The sequence below is a fragment of the Anabrus simplex genome, chromosome 4 (genome assembly GCF_040414725.1).
Source record: "Anabrus simplex isolate iqAnaSimp1 chromosome 4, ASM4041472v1, whole genome shotgun sequence".
NCBI classification, from domain to species: Eukaryota; Metazoa; Arthropoda; class Insecta; order Orthoptera; family Tettigoniidae; genus Anabrus; species Anabrus simplex.
In genome coordinates, this window is record NC_090268.1 from 327,289,680 (window position 1) to 327,303,763 (window position 14,084).

General features: G+C 39.2%; 1 protein-coding gene across 1 annotated transcript in view; it reads left to right on the plus strand.

Moving 5' to 3' along the window:
• The window catches only part of path (pathetic), a 315,189-nt gene that overhangs the window by 288,067 nt on the left and 13,038 nt on the right, over positions 1 to 14,084 (plus strand). Inside the window, exons 8-9 of the mRNA XM_067145705.2 lie at positions 10,722 to 10,900; positions 13,209 to 13,375. Of these exons, the coding sequence (XP_067001806.1) occupies positions 10,722 to 10,900; positions 13,209 to 13,375 (346 nt within the window). The remainder of the gene's footprint in view (positions 1 to 10,721; positions 10,901 to 13,208; positions 13,376 to 14,084) is intronic.

Genomic DNA, 14,084 nt, shown 5'->3' on the forward strand with positions numbered 1-14,084 from the left:
AATCAGCAATCTTGAAACAAGACTAGGAAAATCCAAGATTAGTGAATTTTACAGATTCTGGGCTTCAAGCCCCTAGTTTTACAATTTTAGAGATACCGGATCCAGTTTACAACTTTAATTCAAAACAAGGAATGTTTTACTCAAGGGCAGAAATCCCCTAATTCGAGAGCACTTGCTCCCAAAATGCAATATCTAGCCTTCCAGAGGCACTCGTTACTCTTACAAAACTTCGAAAAAGAACTAACAGGCTCTCAGTTTCTTACGGCCCACTCAAGGCAACGTTACATCAAAATTTACCATCTCTGGCCTCTCAAGCCACAATTTACAAATTGAATTGGTTTTTACACAGGGATAGCTAGTACCCAACCTACAGGGCCTTTGCGAAAAAGAACTGGTTAAATAAACGGCCCGAACACAAACAGAATGGAGACGAAAACAGCGCTCCAGATAGTGAAATATAAAATCCTACAGGGCTCTCGGCCAATGAAACAGGGGCTAATCCCAAGCTACTTGAGGTGGCGCGCATGGAAATAACTGTAATACATTACTGAAAAAAAGGTTGCTAAATCGCAGACACCTCAAACCAAGATGAAGGGGAGCTCGAGAGGGTAACTCACTCTCTATCCCCGATTTACGATTAAAGATTTTATGAAGTTTTTACATTAGCCGAAAGAAAAGTTACATTTTAGAAATGTATTGTTACATAGTTAAAGATTCGGACCTTCCCCTCGAATAAATCTGTGGAGATAGCAAGAAAGAATTTATGTGGCCATTACCTTTTTGAAGTTCTGACTGCCGAATAAAGAGGCGCCGCCCCGCCTCCTGCCTTAACACACACACTTAGAAAGACGACGATCAATTGGAAAGGAAACGCGAAAAGCCGCAGTTTATATACCCTCAGGGAAGGTTCGAGAGAATTCAAGACTAAACCGGCCACACCCTCTCAAAATTTATTGGTTAACACAAAGTGAACAAGAAATGCGGGATTGGTTAAAATTAATTACAAAAAGTCCTGATTGGCTAGATTCAAAACTGGCGGAAAGGAAAGGAAGTATTGCCAACCCAAAAATAAATGAACATAGTCAGTTATGGACAACCCAGAAATACAAAATTTCTTTAAGTTATAAGTTCTTCCACCTTGCACCAGGGTTCATGATCAGAGTTTTTGGTAGTGTCATCTGTGGAAAAATGTCCAAACTTCTTGAAGTGTAGCAGAACAAAACAAGGAGAAATGCAATCAGTTTAGGAAACTTCACAATAACAAAATTACTTAGTATTTTCGTAGTGACATCTTCCGATTAAAGTTCCAACTTGTGTTATCAGTTTGACTATTTGAACGATAGAGGAGTTTATTAAGGCGCTGATTTTGAATGCGCGGATTTGAGGTGTACCTCCCGGTACAAGTATTATTATTATTATTATTATTATTATTATTATTATTATTATTATTATTATTATTATTATCAAATAGATTGCAAGCAGCCCGTCTTGTGATTATGATCGTTAAGGTGTCAAGTCTTATGTTGTCTGACACAGTGGTTAGTCGGTTCGAGTCCCGTTGGTCGGAAACCATTTTCATCATTCATCATCATTTCATCCCCATTACGACGCGCAGGTCGCCTATAGGTGTCGAATCAAAAGACCTGCATCTGGCGAGCCGAACTTGTCCTCGGACACTGCCGGCACTAAAAGCCATACGCCATTCCATTCCAGCATTAAAATGATGGCCGGCAGAATAGGAGTAATCTGTAGATTACGTGCCAAAAGCCTGAATTTAATTCCAAAGCTCTCCGCGTTCTTCATATTGGAGTGAGCGCATATGACGCTGTGGATGGTGATTCGTGCGTTGGATGGAGACATTAAGCCTTGAATAGACTCCTTGGTGCTTTTCTACAGGAGTAGCTACAGTATGTGCCGGCACGGAGATTCACCCTTTCCCTTCCCACTAAGTTATCATGTATCACGACATTCATTTCATTAACTCCTCTGATGAGGTTGGCGTCAGGAAGGGCATCCAGTCATAGAAACTCTCTACGAAGGTTCATCTCACTTCATACCCGACTCCGTAGAGAAGCGCGACAAGTGTTGAGCACACAAGTAAATTGCTGTTGGAAGATATCATGGTAGCAATGCCTGCTTATAGTAGTATAACAACGAAGTTAACCCATATTTTTATTTTTCAGTTGGTGAAGAAAATCTCAAGCTTTAATGTTCAACTTACGTTCAGTGTTTTAGATCTACCAGCAATTCTTAACTGCGGCTAATAGCTTAACACTCGTATGTGATGTGGATTGCCATAATGGGGTATATAGGCAGTATACGATTTTTCACCATTTTACGCTAAGCTTATACTCCTAAGGCCTGTGGTAATGTGACGGGGAGGGCCCACGTAAAACAAAACGGTGGTTGGTACGCGTGGATGTTGACGGGTTGGAAGGAGTACCTTTGGTTGTAAGGCTGTTTTGTCATATGTTACGTAAAAAAAAAGGCATCAGTGGTACGTGTTTTTTTTTTTTTTGCTACTTGCTTTACGTCGCACCGACACAGATAGGTCTTATGGCGACGATGGGACAGGAAAGGGATAGGAGTGGGAAGGAAGCGGCCGTGGCCTTAGTTAAGGTACAAAGCGGAGGCGGGACAGGTTTTTCTCCGGGTACTCCGGTTTTCCCTGTCATCTTTCATTCCAGCAACACTCTCCATTCTCATTTCATAGCATCTATCACTCATTACTAAATCACTTTGGGAGTGGTGACCCCATCGTACTAATAGCCTATATCTGATTCATTCATTCCATCCCTGACCCGGTCAATGACTGGAAAACAGGTTGTAGGTTTTCATTTTCAACGTAGACGCGTCGTTTTATGTAGATGCAACGCAAGCATAACGTATAGAATGGATGCGGGGACACTGCAGATTTTTGCTGTCTCTATCCACGATCCGTATCCATTTACAGTATACAGGTTCTCAACGTAACTAAATAAATTTACAGTCACTGTTCTAAGAAATAATGGTGCCATTGAAATAAAACCTGGGGGCCTCCACAATTCAAGAAGACTATTACCCCATGGGAAGGCAGTGTCTTGAGGTACGAAAGTTACATTTCAGGTATCGTAATATAACAATTTCATGTATAGAGGGACCATTTTGGTGTAGTTAGCCAGTATGTTAATGGTGTTTAAAGCTACAACTCTAATATTCTTAACAGTCATACCAGTGCCATTGTGATGCCAGAAAAGAAGCATACTTACTATACATAGTCTTTCAATTAAAGTGTAGAAAATGGAAGAGCTGAAAAGAATTGAAGGATTCCTACCGAATTAAAAAAAAATCAGTGGGGGGGGGGGGAATCACAGATTAGAGAATGGACTGAAAAGGATGTCCATTTCAGAAACATTTTGTACGTGCTTTCATACACACACAAAAACAATTATGAAATTTCTCAGCACAATTTATTACTAAACGAAATGTAAATCGTTTTCTGAATATACAAACAATATAATTCAACATATAATTGTGATAAACACGTGTTATTTCATAAATGGAACTTAGATCATGATATTGAAATAAATAATACATGCAACAGTTGTTATAAGTTTATGTTTTAAGGGATTTTGACATTTTATGCAAGTCATTCTTCCACGACTTCTTCAATCAAGTTTTGTTTCAACAGCAAACAATGTCGTAAATAAATCTACCTTATTAATTATTATTCATGTTTTCCCACGAGATTACAATTCTTGATTCTCCGCGCGGGTTTAAAGAAACGACTAGTTATTCCTTTACAATGGCCCTGGAAGTGAGCGACACGTTCCAATACCTTGGCACTTGACTGGAATCATGATAAGTAGATTATTATAATTAGCCCACCGTAAACTACAGTAGTAGTGGTACCCATGCTTCTGCGGTTTGCGGAATGCCGCAGCCATCAGCACACACGCGAGCCCACTAGGATCGCGTGCAGCCTGTCTGACGCAACACTGTCTTACTCTTTCAGAACGTGAGTTAAATTCAGCTGATATTGGATCTAACGCTCGTTTAGCCTGTTTTGTCTTACCCCTTTAAATGGCTGTAATGGCATTCATGACTCTTACTTAATTTGTCATAGTTATTCTCTTTTCTGTTACATAATTTGTAAGGAACGCGGCATGGGTAAGGTTGCCATACGTCCTGAAAAAGCGGGATTATCCTGAATTTGAGCAAGTCTTCCAACGTTCTGACTGAATTTTTAAAAATCCCTAAACGTCCTGAATTTTAAAAATCATAGCAAATTATTTAAAATTTTGCGCAAATGTTTTGAAAGGGAATGTATTTGTTTGTTGGTCATCCTGAATCGGAGTCTTACGTTCTTACCTGATGTTAAGAGGCTTGACCTATGCTAACGCTGTCTACTTCCGCCCGGGAGCAGCGTGTTGAATAATGATCAAAATTATTTTATATCCATATTAGCTAGTAATAAATGCGTTCAGTTTTTAAAGCATTGCAAATCCAGAGAACAATATTCTGAATTGCTTAAATTCGCTCAGTTCTATTTCTGTTTACCTAGCCATAATGCACGCGTGGAAAGATTATTTCTTAAATGAATTCACAATGGACAGATGGCAGAAACAGACTGAAAGTAGAATCTGTTAAATCAATATTATTGCTGCAATACAATTTTAAAGAATTGTCTTAGCAGGAATTTCATGATTATATATTTTTTTAAGTGAGTCAAGTTCTGAAAAGTATGATTGGTATCCGTATCAGGGCACTTCTGTATCATAAATATCTTTAAGCAGAGCTAAATAAATGCCGTTTTTAGTTTTCATTTATCCGTGTTATTGAGAAATGAGTAATTTCACGTTACTTAAAAATCTATGCAAATAACACTGAATATTATATAATTTTGGATTTTTAAAATTAGCATCATCTAACCAGTGTGTGTTTTGGTAACGGACGGAACAGTTCATATGGAATTAACCAAATACACCCGTTGGAACCATAGGCGCCAGGCACGGGGCCAAGTAAGAAAATATCAGATATTCTTACAGGAGCAAAGGGTATATGGGAGCAAATCCTCCCGCGGAGTCGGCGCCTATGGTTGGAACTTGTCGTTATTGGTGTCGTGAATTGCATACTGAACCTTATGGCAGCCCTAGACATGGGTAAAGCCATGCAGACTTAAGGATTATGCCATCTTGAGCTTTCTCAGTTTCATCATTCATCTTAACTGTAGGAATTTGTTTAAATATTGAGATATTATCAGTATATACCAGGGATGAGTATTTGAAGCCTGCCCCGCAGTCTACGGGGTAGAGACCCTGCCGTTTATTGGACGTCGGGGTAGTATTGAATGGCCCACAGGATCCCGCGAACCAACACCGACAGATTTAGGCGTGCTATCTAAATTGAGGCTAATCTGCACCAGGTTATTATTGGGGAGTTCAACTTACTTCCCATTGTGTTCTGCAGAAAGGCATGCGAAAACTTCACATGAAGACTTCAGGCATCCATCGACTTGAATGGAGCCCAGTTTGCCTATTTAGAAAATCAGTTAACATGTTTTCAAATAATAATTTATAATATACAGTTCTTAGTAGCAATAACATTGTTTGCGGTTTTTAAATTCCTTATCAAACATTTCACTGTGTGAGATGATTGCATCGTTTCCGGTACGAAGAACGCTCTACATTGATCATATATACGTACCTTATACATATAGGAGTAAATAAGCCGACCAAGTGGTTCCGACTGTAGTAGCGTTGGTCTTCCGAGCCCAAGATGGTGGGTTCGATACCAGCTCAGATGTTCAAATACGCTAGCCTCGTGTCGGTAGGTTTACCGGCAGGACAGAATTCCGACACCTCGTAATAGTAGTTAGAGACACAACCAGTATTATATCGTATTTCATATAGTATTCATGTTCTAAATTCATCTTCGAGGACCCAAACTACTTCTTCCTGATTTTTTTCCCGCCCATTTACCTGGGATCGGCTCTTTGCATGAATTTTGCCCACTTTACGACCAGATGCCTTTCCTGGTGCCAACTCTGTGTGGAGGGATGTGTTCACCTATATGAAAATGAAGGTGTGCTTTGAAACGAACACAAACACCCAACCTCAGAGTTAGAGGAATTAACCAGACAAAGTTAAAATTGCTGGGTTGAGTGGCTCAGACGGTTGAGGCACTGGCCTTCTGATCCCAACTTGGCAGGATCGATCGTGGCTTAGCCCGGTGGTATTTGAAGGTGCTCAAATACGTCAGCCTCGTGTCGGTAGATTTATACTACTGGCACGTAAAAGAACTCCTGAGGGACTAAATTCAGGCACCTTGGCGTCTCCGAAAACCGTGAAAGGAGCAAGTGGGGCGTAAAGCAATTATTATTATTATTATTATTATTATTATTATTATTATTATTATTATTATTATTATTATTATTATTATTATTATTATTATTATTATTATTATTATTATTAAAGTTAAAATTCCCGACTCGGTCAGGAATCCAACCGGCCCTCTGAACCGAAGGCCACTACACTGACCATTTAGCCAACAAGCCGGACTGTTAGTATGATTTGGAACAAAGTTCTGATAAGTAAGAAAGAAGCAGTTATAAATTAAGCACTAATTTAAAAACAGATCCCTATACGAAGGAATTTCAATTTCAGAAAAAACTAGCCAAATAAATTATTTTACTTCATTCTTTACTCCCATTTTTTAAATAGGAGGTTGCCTAAGCGGGGTAGTAAAGGCGTCCTGGTTCACCTGAAAGGGCGTAGGTTGTTTTTACAATCTACTTTACATCGCACTGGCACAGATATGTCTTATGGCGACGGTCGGATAGAAAAAGGCTAGGAGTGGGAAGGAAGCGGCCGTGGCCTTAATTAAGGTATAGCCCCAGCACCTGCCTGGTGTGGAAATGGAAAAACCACGGAAAACCATCTTCAGGGTTGCCGACAGTGGGGTTCGAACCCACTATTCCCCGAATGCAAGCTCACAGCTGCGCGCCCCTAACCGCACGGCCAACTCGCTCGGTCGGACGTAGGTTCGACTAACTACTCTAGTTTTAATTCCGTACCCTGAAGGGGTGAGGCGGCCCTCGTAGGGGGTGACGCCCTCTCTCAGGTCAGGAGATTAGTGACGGTGAAGGTGATGCTGAGAAGGAAAAAGGGGGAGGAGAGCAGCCGTGGCCTATAAAAGGATCTGTCCCGACATTCGCCTTAGTGCAGGATAATGGAAAACCACGGAAAACCATTCCCAGGACAGCCGATGCTGGGCCCAATCCCTCTGTCTCCCGAATGCAGAGGTGTAGAACCACGGTAGAGCCTCCGATGATAAGTTCGATTTCCGACAGTCGAATATTCAAAAACGAGGCTTCTAGTTCTGTAGGAGTTCAGACTCGGGTGTTCACTCAGCCTAAAACAGACGGGGATTGAGCCAACCGGTCTATCTCACTTAGTTCCGTGGTCTTTACTTCTCCTGGGAGCTTTCATGTACTAGTACGACATTACTGATTCACGACCTTCGCGCAGACTACAAGAGATGGCCCTGTTCGTCCATCACGCTTTCATATCCTGAACGTGAATAAGTCAGTGGCAGGAAGAAGGAAGATTTTGGTGAAATAATTGCAAATGTAAAAGAAATGCAATTAAAGGTAAAATACAGCAATGCGTTATTTGTTTACTGAAGTCTAAGGTAGGTACATATAAGCCGTAATCAGTACTTGTCTAATAATCAGCCAAATACAGACTGTATGTCTGTGGAATCAGTTGACCTCCAGAGGTTGAGTAGACCCCATTCCAGCCCTCGTACCACTTTTCAAATTTTGTGGAAAAGCCGGGAATAGAATCCGGACGTCTGGAGGTGGCAGCTAATCATACTAACCACTACACCACAGAGGCGGAATCATAATTTACTTCTTGAAATAAAATTGTATTGATTATGTTCTTTATTGACATAGGCTACATTACATGGAAGCAGAAATGGGAAAATTTTAAAGTGATGATGAAGATAACCTTTTTCAGTTCTATGACAGCAGAACCAGTGACTTCACCAGTAATTTCTTACCTTACTTCCAAAGACATCAAACTTATCTCACAATATCCACCACTGCTGGCAATGTTATTTAAATTAAACACAGATATTCCTTCAAATGCCCCTGGAGAGCATCTTTTCAACAAATGCAAAGATGTACTTTCCCCCCAACATGTTGAGGCTTAGCCTTGATAATCTTAAGAACCAATCGATCATCTTGTAATGTAGGCCTGAACTGCAAATTATTTGAAGTTCTAAAAGTCAGTAACTAAAATTAAAACATATAGCCATTTAATGTGTCTATGGTAAAGAAAAAATTGTGTTTTAAATGCAAAATGAAGTAATATATTATTTTTCTTTGCAATTTTTTGTATCATTCGAGCTCCATGCAGAAAGGAAAATGCCAGTGATTTCCTTAAGAGTGATGTTCTGTGAAATAATTGTAACTGCAGTTTTCCTGATTATTGAAAACATAATTTGTATTTGTAACAGGTAACTGTAATTCAGCCCAGTTGCTCTTTTCTTATTTTCCCATTATTGAAAATACCATATATTTCATTTCATAATTTTAGCCTGAAACAACCAGACCTATTTAACTCTTACCTGAAGTTTTTTACAGTTTGTGGTACACAAAATTATAGCCAGTTCCTCTCTCCTTGCTTGCAAAATCAGTCTATCCCTATTCATAACGAAGGCATGCTGCATCCGGTTAAGATCGTTATTCTACCTCGGGACACCAGTGTTAGTTTTGGTCGTGTGTGGCTTGTTTGCTTATTAGTTAGTGCATAGTAGCATATAAGTGTTAAATGCTTGATGGTAATTCAATTTGCTGCAACAAATACCTTGCTAGTAAGCAGTGGCGGTGGGCTCTCAGGAGCACACGAGCACGTGAACACCCAGTTCTAACGCATATTCACGCATTCATGGATGCCGGTAATTCAAAATTATTTCCTTTTCTTTTTTTTTCCGACCTGATTTAGTCAATCGATCGAAAGCATTCGACTTATATCGAAGCTCTGTTACACTGACAACTGTTCGTTTCGACTGACAGTGCCAGGGAGCACACTGGAGATATTGCTACGAGCCTCAACACTATACGCATGCGCATGGAGATGACGTCATGGTTTATGCACAGATATCTCCATAAGCGAGGAGCACGGTAAGGAATGTGCCTTTCCGTCTACAACCACCCTCAAACAAGAGATAGTATTACAGTTGACCGCAAGGGTCCGCCACTTCCCCTGTTACTGTTGGGCGCAGCTCCCAGAAGTTACTATTGCATTACATCGCCGGAAGATTTTGCTAGTAGATAATTCTGAACAGGTGTTTGTAATCACGGGAACAGAAAGTCAGAGCCTCAGCCAAAACTTGAGCGACTCAGCCCGGCAGTCGTAATTTTAGTTTTCTTGTACACTCACAGATTAGTCTTGGAAAAATGCATCCTCGGTTATAAGGGTTCCACCATATTATGAAAAGAGAAGCAATCGTACAAGGAACGTTTAGTGAAATGATTTAAGTAAGTGATTTTGTACTTAGGTGCATTCTACTTTGGTATATTTGAGACGTGAACACAAATTTGTTGTGAACCCCCTGAAAATTTGGTCATGAGCCACCACTGCTAGTAAGATACTATTTTTAGTGTCCACCTCCGTAGCATTACGGTTAACACTATTAGCTGCCATCCTTGGGGATCTGGGTTCGATTCCTGGTACTGCCAGAAATTTAAGAATGGCAGGAGAACTGGTATGTGGTTAAAATTGTACATACCGAGCTCGATAGCTGCAGTCGCTTAAGTGCGGTCAGTATCCAGTATTCGGGAGATAGTAGGTTCGAACCCCACTGTCGGCAGCCCTGAAAATGGTTTTCCGTGGTTTCCCATTTTCACACCAGGCAAATGCTGGGGCTGTACCTTAATTAAGGCCACGGCCGCTCCCTTCCCGCTCCTAGCCCATTCCAGTCCCATCGTCGCCATAAGACCTATCTGTGTCGGTGCGACGTAAAACAACTAGCAAAAAAAAAAAAAAAATTGTACATGCAGCTCGCCTCCATTGGGAGTGTACCTGTAAAGAGTTGCACCTCCTTGGTATGAGGACACAAATTTACTATTTTCAGTATATCATGATTGTGTCAAATAGTGAAAACATCGCTGCCATTTCATTGACCGTTTATGTACCCTAATCTAGAAATGTGTTGTCTAGTAGCAGCCATGCCAGCACAGAATACTGCCGTGTTTCTGAAACAGTGAACTGCTGTGATATAGGAGATAAAATATTACTGATTGAGATCAGAATAGCAGATCAAATTTTTATCTTCATTTGCATGTTATCAAAATGAACCCAAACAACATCACCAGACTCAGCCACAGATTGAAGAGTCAATTGGTAAAACCCATAATTGTAGTTGAAATGAGCCACTTTTCAATGCTGTGCCTGTACCTTTATTATGGCTGTAGTCACTGCCTTCCCATCCTTCTGTTTTAAAATACCTTTGATGTGTTAGTGTGACATTAAACTATTAGGAAATACTACTATTTAGTGGTAAATTGTGCTTTGAGTTTAAATATTGGTTGGTGCTTGTGGTCTTTGTATTGAACAAAGAAGTGGTGAGAGAGGAGTTTCCTAAATATCTCCATATCACTTTCCTTCTAACCTATTCAATAGACACCCCAATACACATTAATTGAAATTAATTTTATCATTGTTTGTTTGAAGGTAATGCCACTGGAAAACAACATGAAAACACCTCGCAAGTTCTTGGGCCTGTGTGGAGTTCTGAACCAAGGGATGGCAGGAGTTGCTCTAGTATACATCCTTATTGGTTTCTTAGGATATCTGCGATATGGTGATGAAACAGAAGCCAGTATCACACTCAACTTGCCTAACGATCAAATGTAAGTATGTTCTTCTTAGTTTTAAGATATTATACCTTAAATATTACAATTCTATCAACATTTAAGCTCTGGAAGAAAAGCACTTAATTTTTCTTATGCAACATGACAGTAGGTAACTTAGTAGTTTCTAATGTATTAGAATATGTCACAGTAAACAGGAAGTGTCAGGCTGTCTCAAACAAGCCCAGTATGATAAATGTGTTAAACATAAATGTTTTCTTTTTAATATGTTTAAAACCATTTTTTACGCATCTACTACATAATTTTCTTTTGTTATCTATACATCATATTTTAAAATGATTTACTATTTTACATGTTTGTTGTTAATTGTTTTTTTTTAATCATTGCTTGGGTTATATACGGTTTGAAATCTGAATTTTAATTGGCCTTGGTGGTGGTGGTTAGTACTATACGCAAACCTTTTCTTGAGCCCTGAGCTCCCTAGTGCTGAATTGGTAGACCTCAGTTTTCTTCAACATCCACATTGGCAACTTTTGACACATAAACTATGAATCGCTGTGCAACATCTGGCGTACACTTTACGAACTAGCACTTATGTTGTTTACACAGCAAAGCCAAACTATATAATTCATGCTAGGAACAAATTTGCATCGAGAAATGTTATATAATGTTAAATAATGTATGTGTGACAGAGTTGTTGGCGTAAGATAATAAATGTTTAGAAAATTCATATCGATCGATCATATTATCGATTCAATTCAGATTTCATTTCCATCCAGTTGGCAGTATAACCGGAATTGTCATCGCTCCCTCCTTACCCCATAAAAATCGGGCTCAAGTAAAAGTTCGCGTATAGTAACTAGAGTTGGCAGCAGGTTGCATGAGTTTTATGCAAGTTTATTCATGTATAGTTGAATGGGGCACTGTATATGTTTCGTCCCAATATTCTTTTACATAAAAAGGCAAAAAAATATTCTATGAATATAAAAACTTGTCTATCAAACCACTATGAAGATGTAACATACTGGTGAACTACATTATAAAGAATTGTTTCTGTTGTAAGATTTCTTTCAGCATGTGGCTTGCCTTTTCAGGTAGACAATGAATGTATTGGGTTTACCTCAAATGGCCTATATCTGGGATGGTTGGAATCGATTAGTGAATATGATCCTTTCCTTTCACAGCATCTTTCAAAATATGCTAATAAAGGTTCAGAACATGTGTCTTGCTTATCAGCCCAGTTCTGTGACAGACGTATTCACACTATGGCAAGCTATGTTCCAGAGGCAACTGTAAAAGAAGTAAAAGATGTCAAGTACTAGTCCCTCATTGTCGATTTGACTCTAGACTGCCCCCACATCGACCAATTAGCAATAGTGCTTTGATACATATCTTTAAGCTCCTACTCTGGATTCCTCATTCATCTAACCAATTAGATGAAGAATAATAATAATTGAAATGTCTGACAGAATTGGGCTTAGAAATTGAAAACTGCAGAGGACAAAGCTATGACAACCCATCTAATACAGGCTCCTACATAGAACTTCAAGCCAGGATTAAGAGACAATAAATTGGTAGACTATGTGTCATGTGATACTCACTTAATCTTGTAAGTTCTACAGCTGCCAAGTGTTGTACAGAAGTAGTAATATTTTTCTCTTTTGTACAAGAACTCTACAAGTTTCTCTCAGTATCTGCAAATATGAAACCTTTGGAAAATACATCTTGAGAAAAACAAAACTCCAGGTTCAAATCTTTGTCTGTTACCTGTTGGTCCTCAAGGACTCATTTATGTTCTTGCACAAGGTAACTGCCAGTTATGTTACGTTTCAGCATAGTCCACATGCTCTTGATTGCATTCCCATCTGAGAGACCATAAATGAAGTGGATATCTGTAATTTCATTCACTGAATACACACTGCAAACAAATTATAAACAACAAAACAACCAACCAAGCAAGAGAGAATCAAACAGAGGAAAACAAATCTCATGGCCTGCTCTAAAGAAACAGTTACAACATGAAAGCAATTTGATTTGATTACTCATCAAGGTTAACATCAATAATTTCAATACGGAACAATGAAATTTTTATCTTTAAATACTCGTCAAGGGTCAGTGCAAGGATAATTTTTATGACTATGTTCATCATTTGAAAGTTTTTAATGTTCTGTTGTTAGGAACATGTTCCCTAAATATTTGACACCAAGTTTTATACATTGTGTATATTTAGAAAATATATTTTTAAACTTGTTAGGAATAAGTTGAGAATTGTCAGTGCTATCAGAATTGTAACTTGAATCCTCCTGATATTTTTACAAAATGTGATTGTTTTTTCTGTGTTTTGCAGAGCTGCGCAATCTGTGAAGATCCTAATTGCCCTGGCTGTGTTTTGCACCTACGGTCTTCAGTACTACGTCTGCCTTGAAATTGCGTGGAATGGGCTGAAACACAGATATCCCAAAAATCCTCTCCTTATGGAGTATGTCATCAGGACAGCTCTTGTTACAGCTTCAGGTAAGCTGATTTATTAACTACTGATAATATAAGCTATCTCCTTTACATGCTGCTACTTGGATTCAATCATAGGATTTGTGATGGCACTGTATCACAAAAGAAAAAAATATTAATTTAAAATTTGTATAATTTGTATAGTGTAAATGGTTGACCTTACATTTGCAGTAAGGCAGTTACAAGAGCATCATTATGAGTGGACTTTGAGAAAGCATGTGATCATGTGTGCAGAAACAAGGTATAGGAAGCCTCACAGATAAAAGGTGTCAAGAAGCAGATAATAGAAAGAGTGAGGGAGATGTACCATGGGAGTGTCAGTTGTGTGAAAGTAGTAGGAGAGAGAACGAACTGGTCTGAGCAAAAATGCGGATTAAGACAAGGAAGTGCTCTGTCACCCTTGCTCTTCATTGTAGTAATGGACGAACTAATGACAAAAGATGCAAGGAAAATTGAGGAAGGAAGAATGAAAGTGATGATGTTTGTAGATGACTTGTTAGTCTGGGGAGAAAAGGAAGAGGATATCCAGGAACAGTTCAGTTGCATGGGAAGAGGAGTTGAAACAATATGAAATGAAATTTAATGCCAATAAGAGCAAGAGAGTGATCGCAACTAGAAAGAAGGAGAGACCTACGAGAGGTATAATGCTTGGAGGGGAACAGTTTAGGAAGGTAGAGAGTTTCAAGTACCTGGGAAGTATCATAGAAGAAAGTGG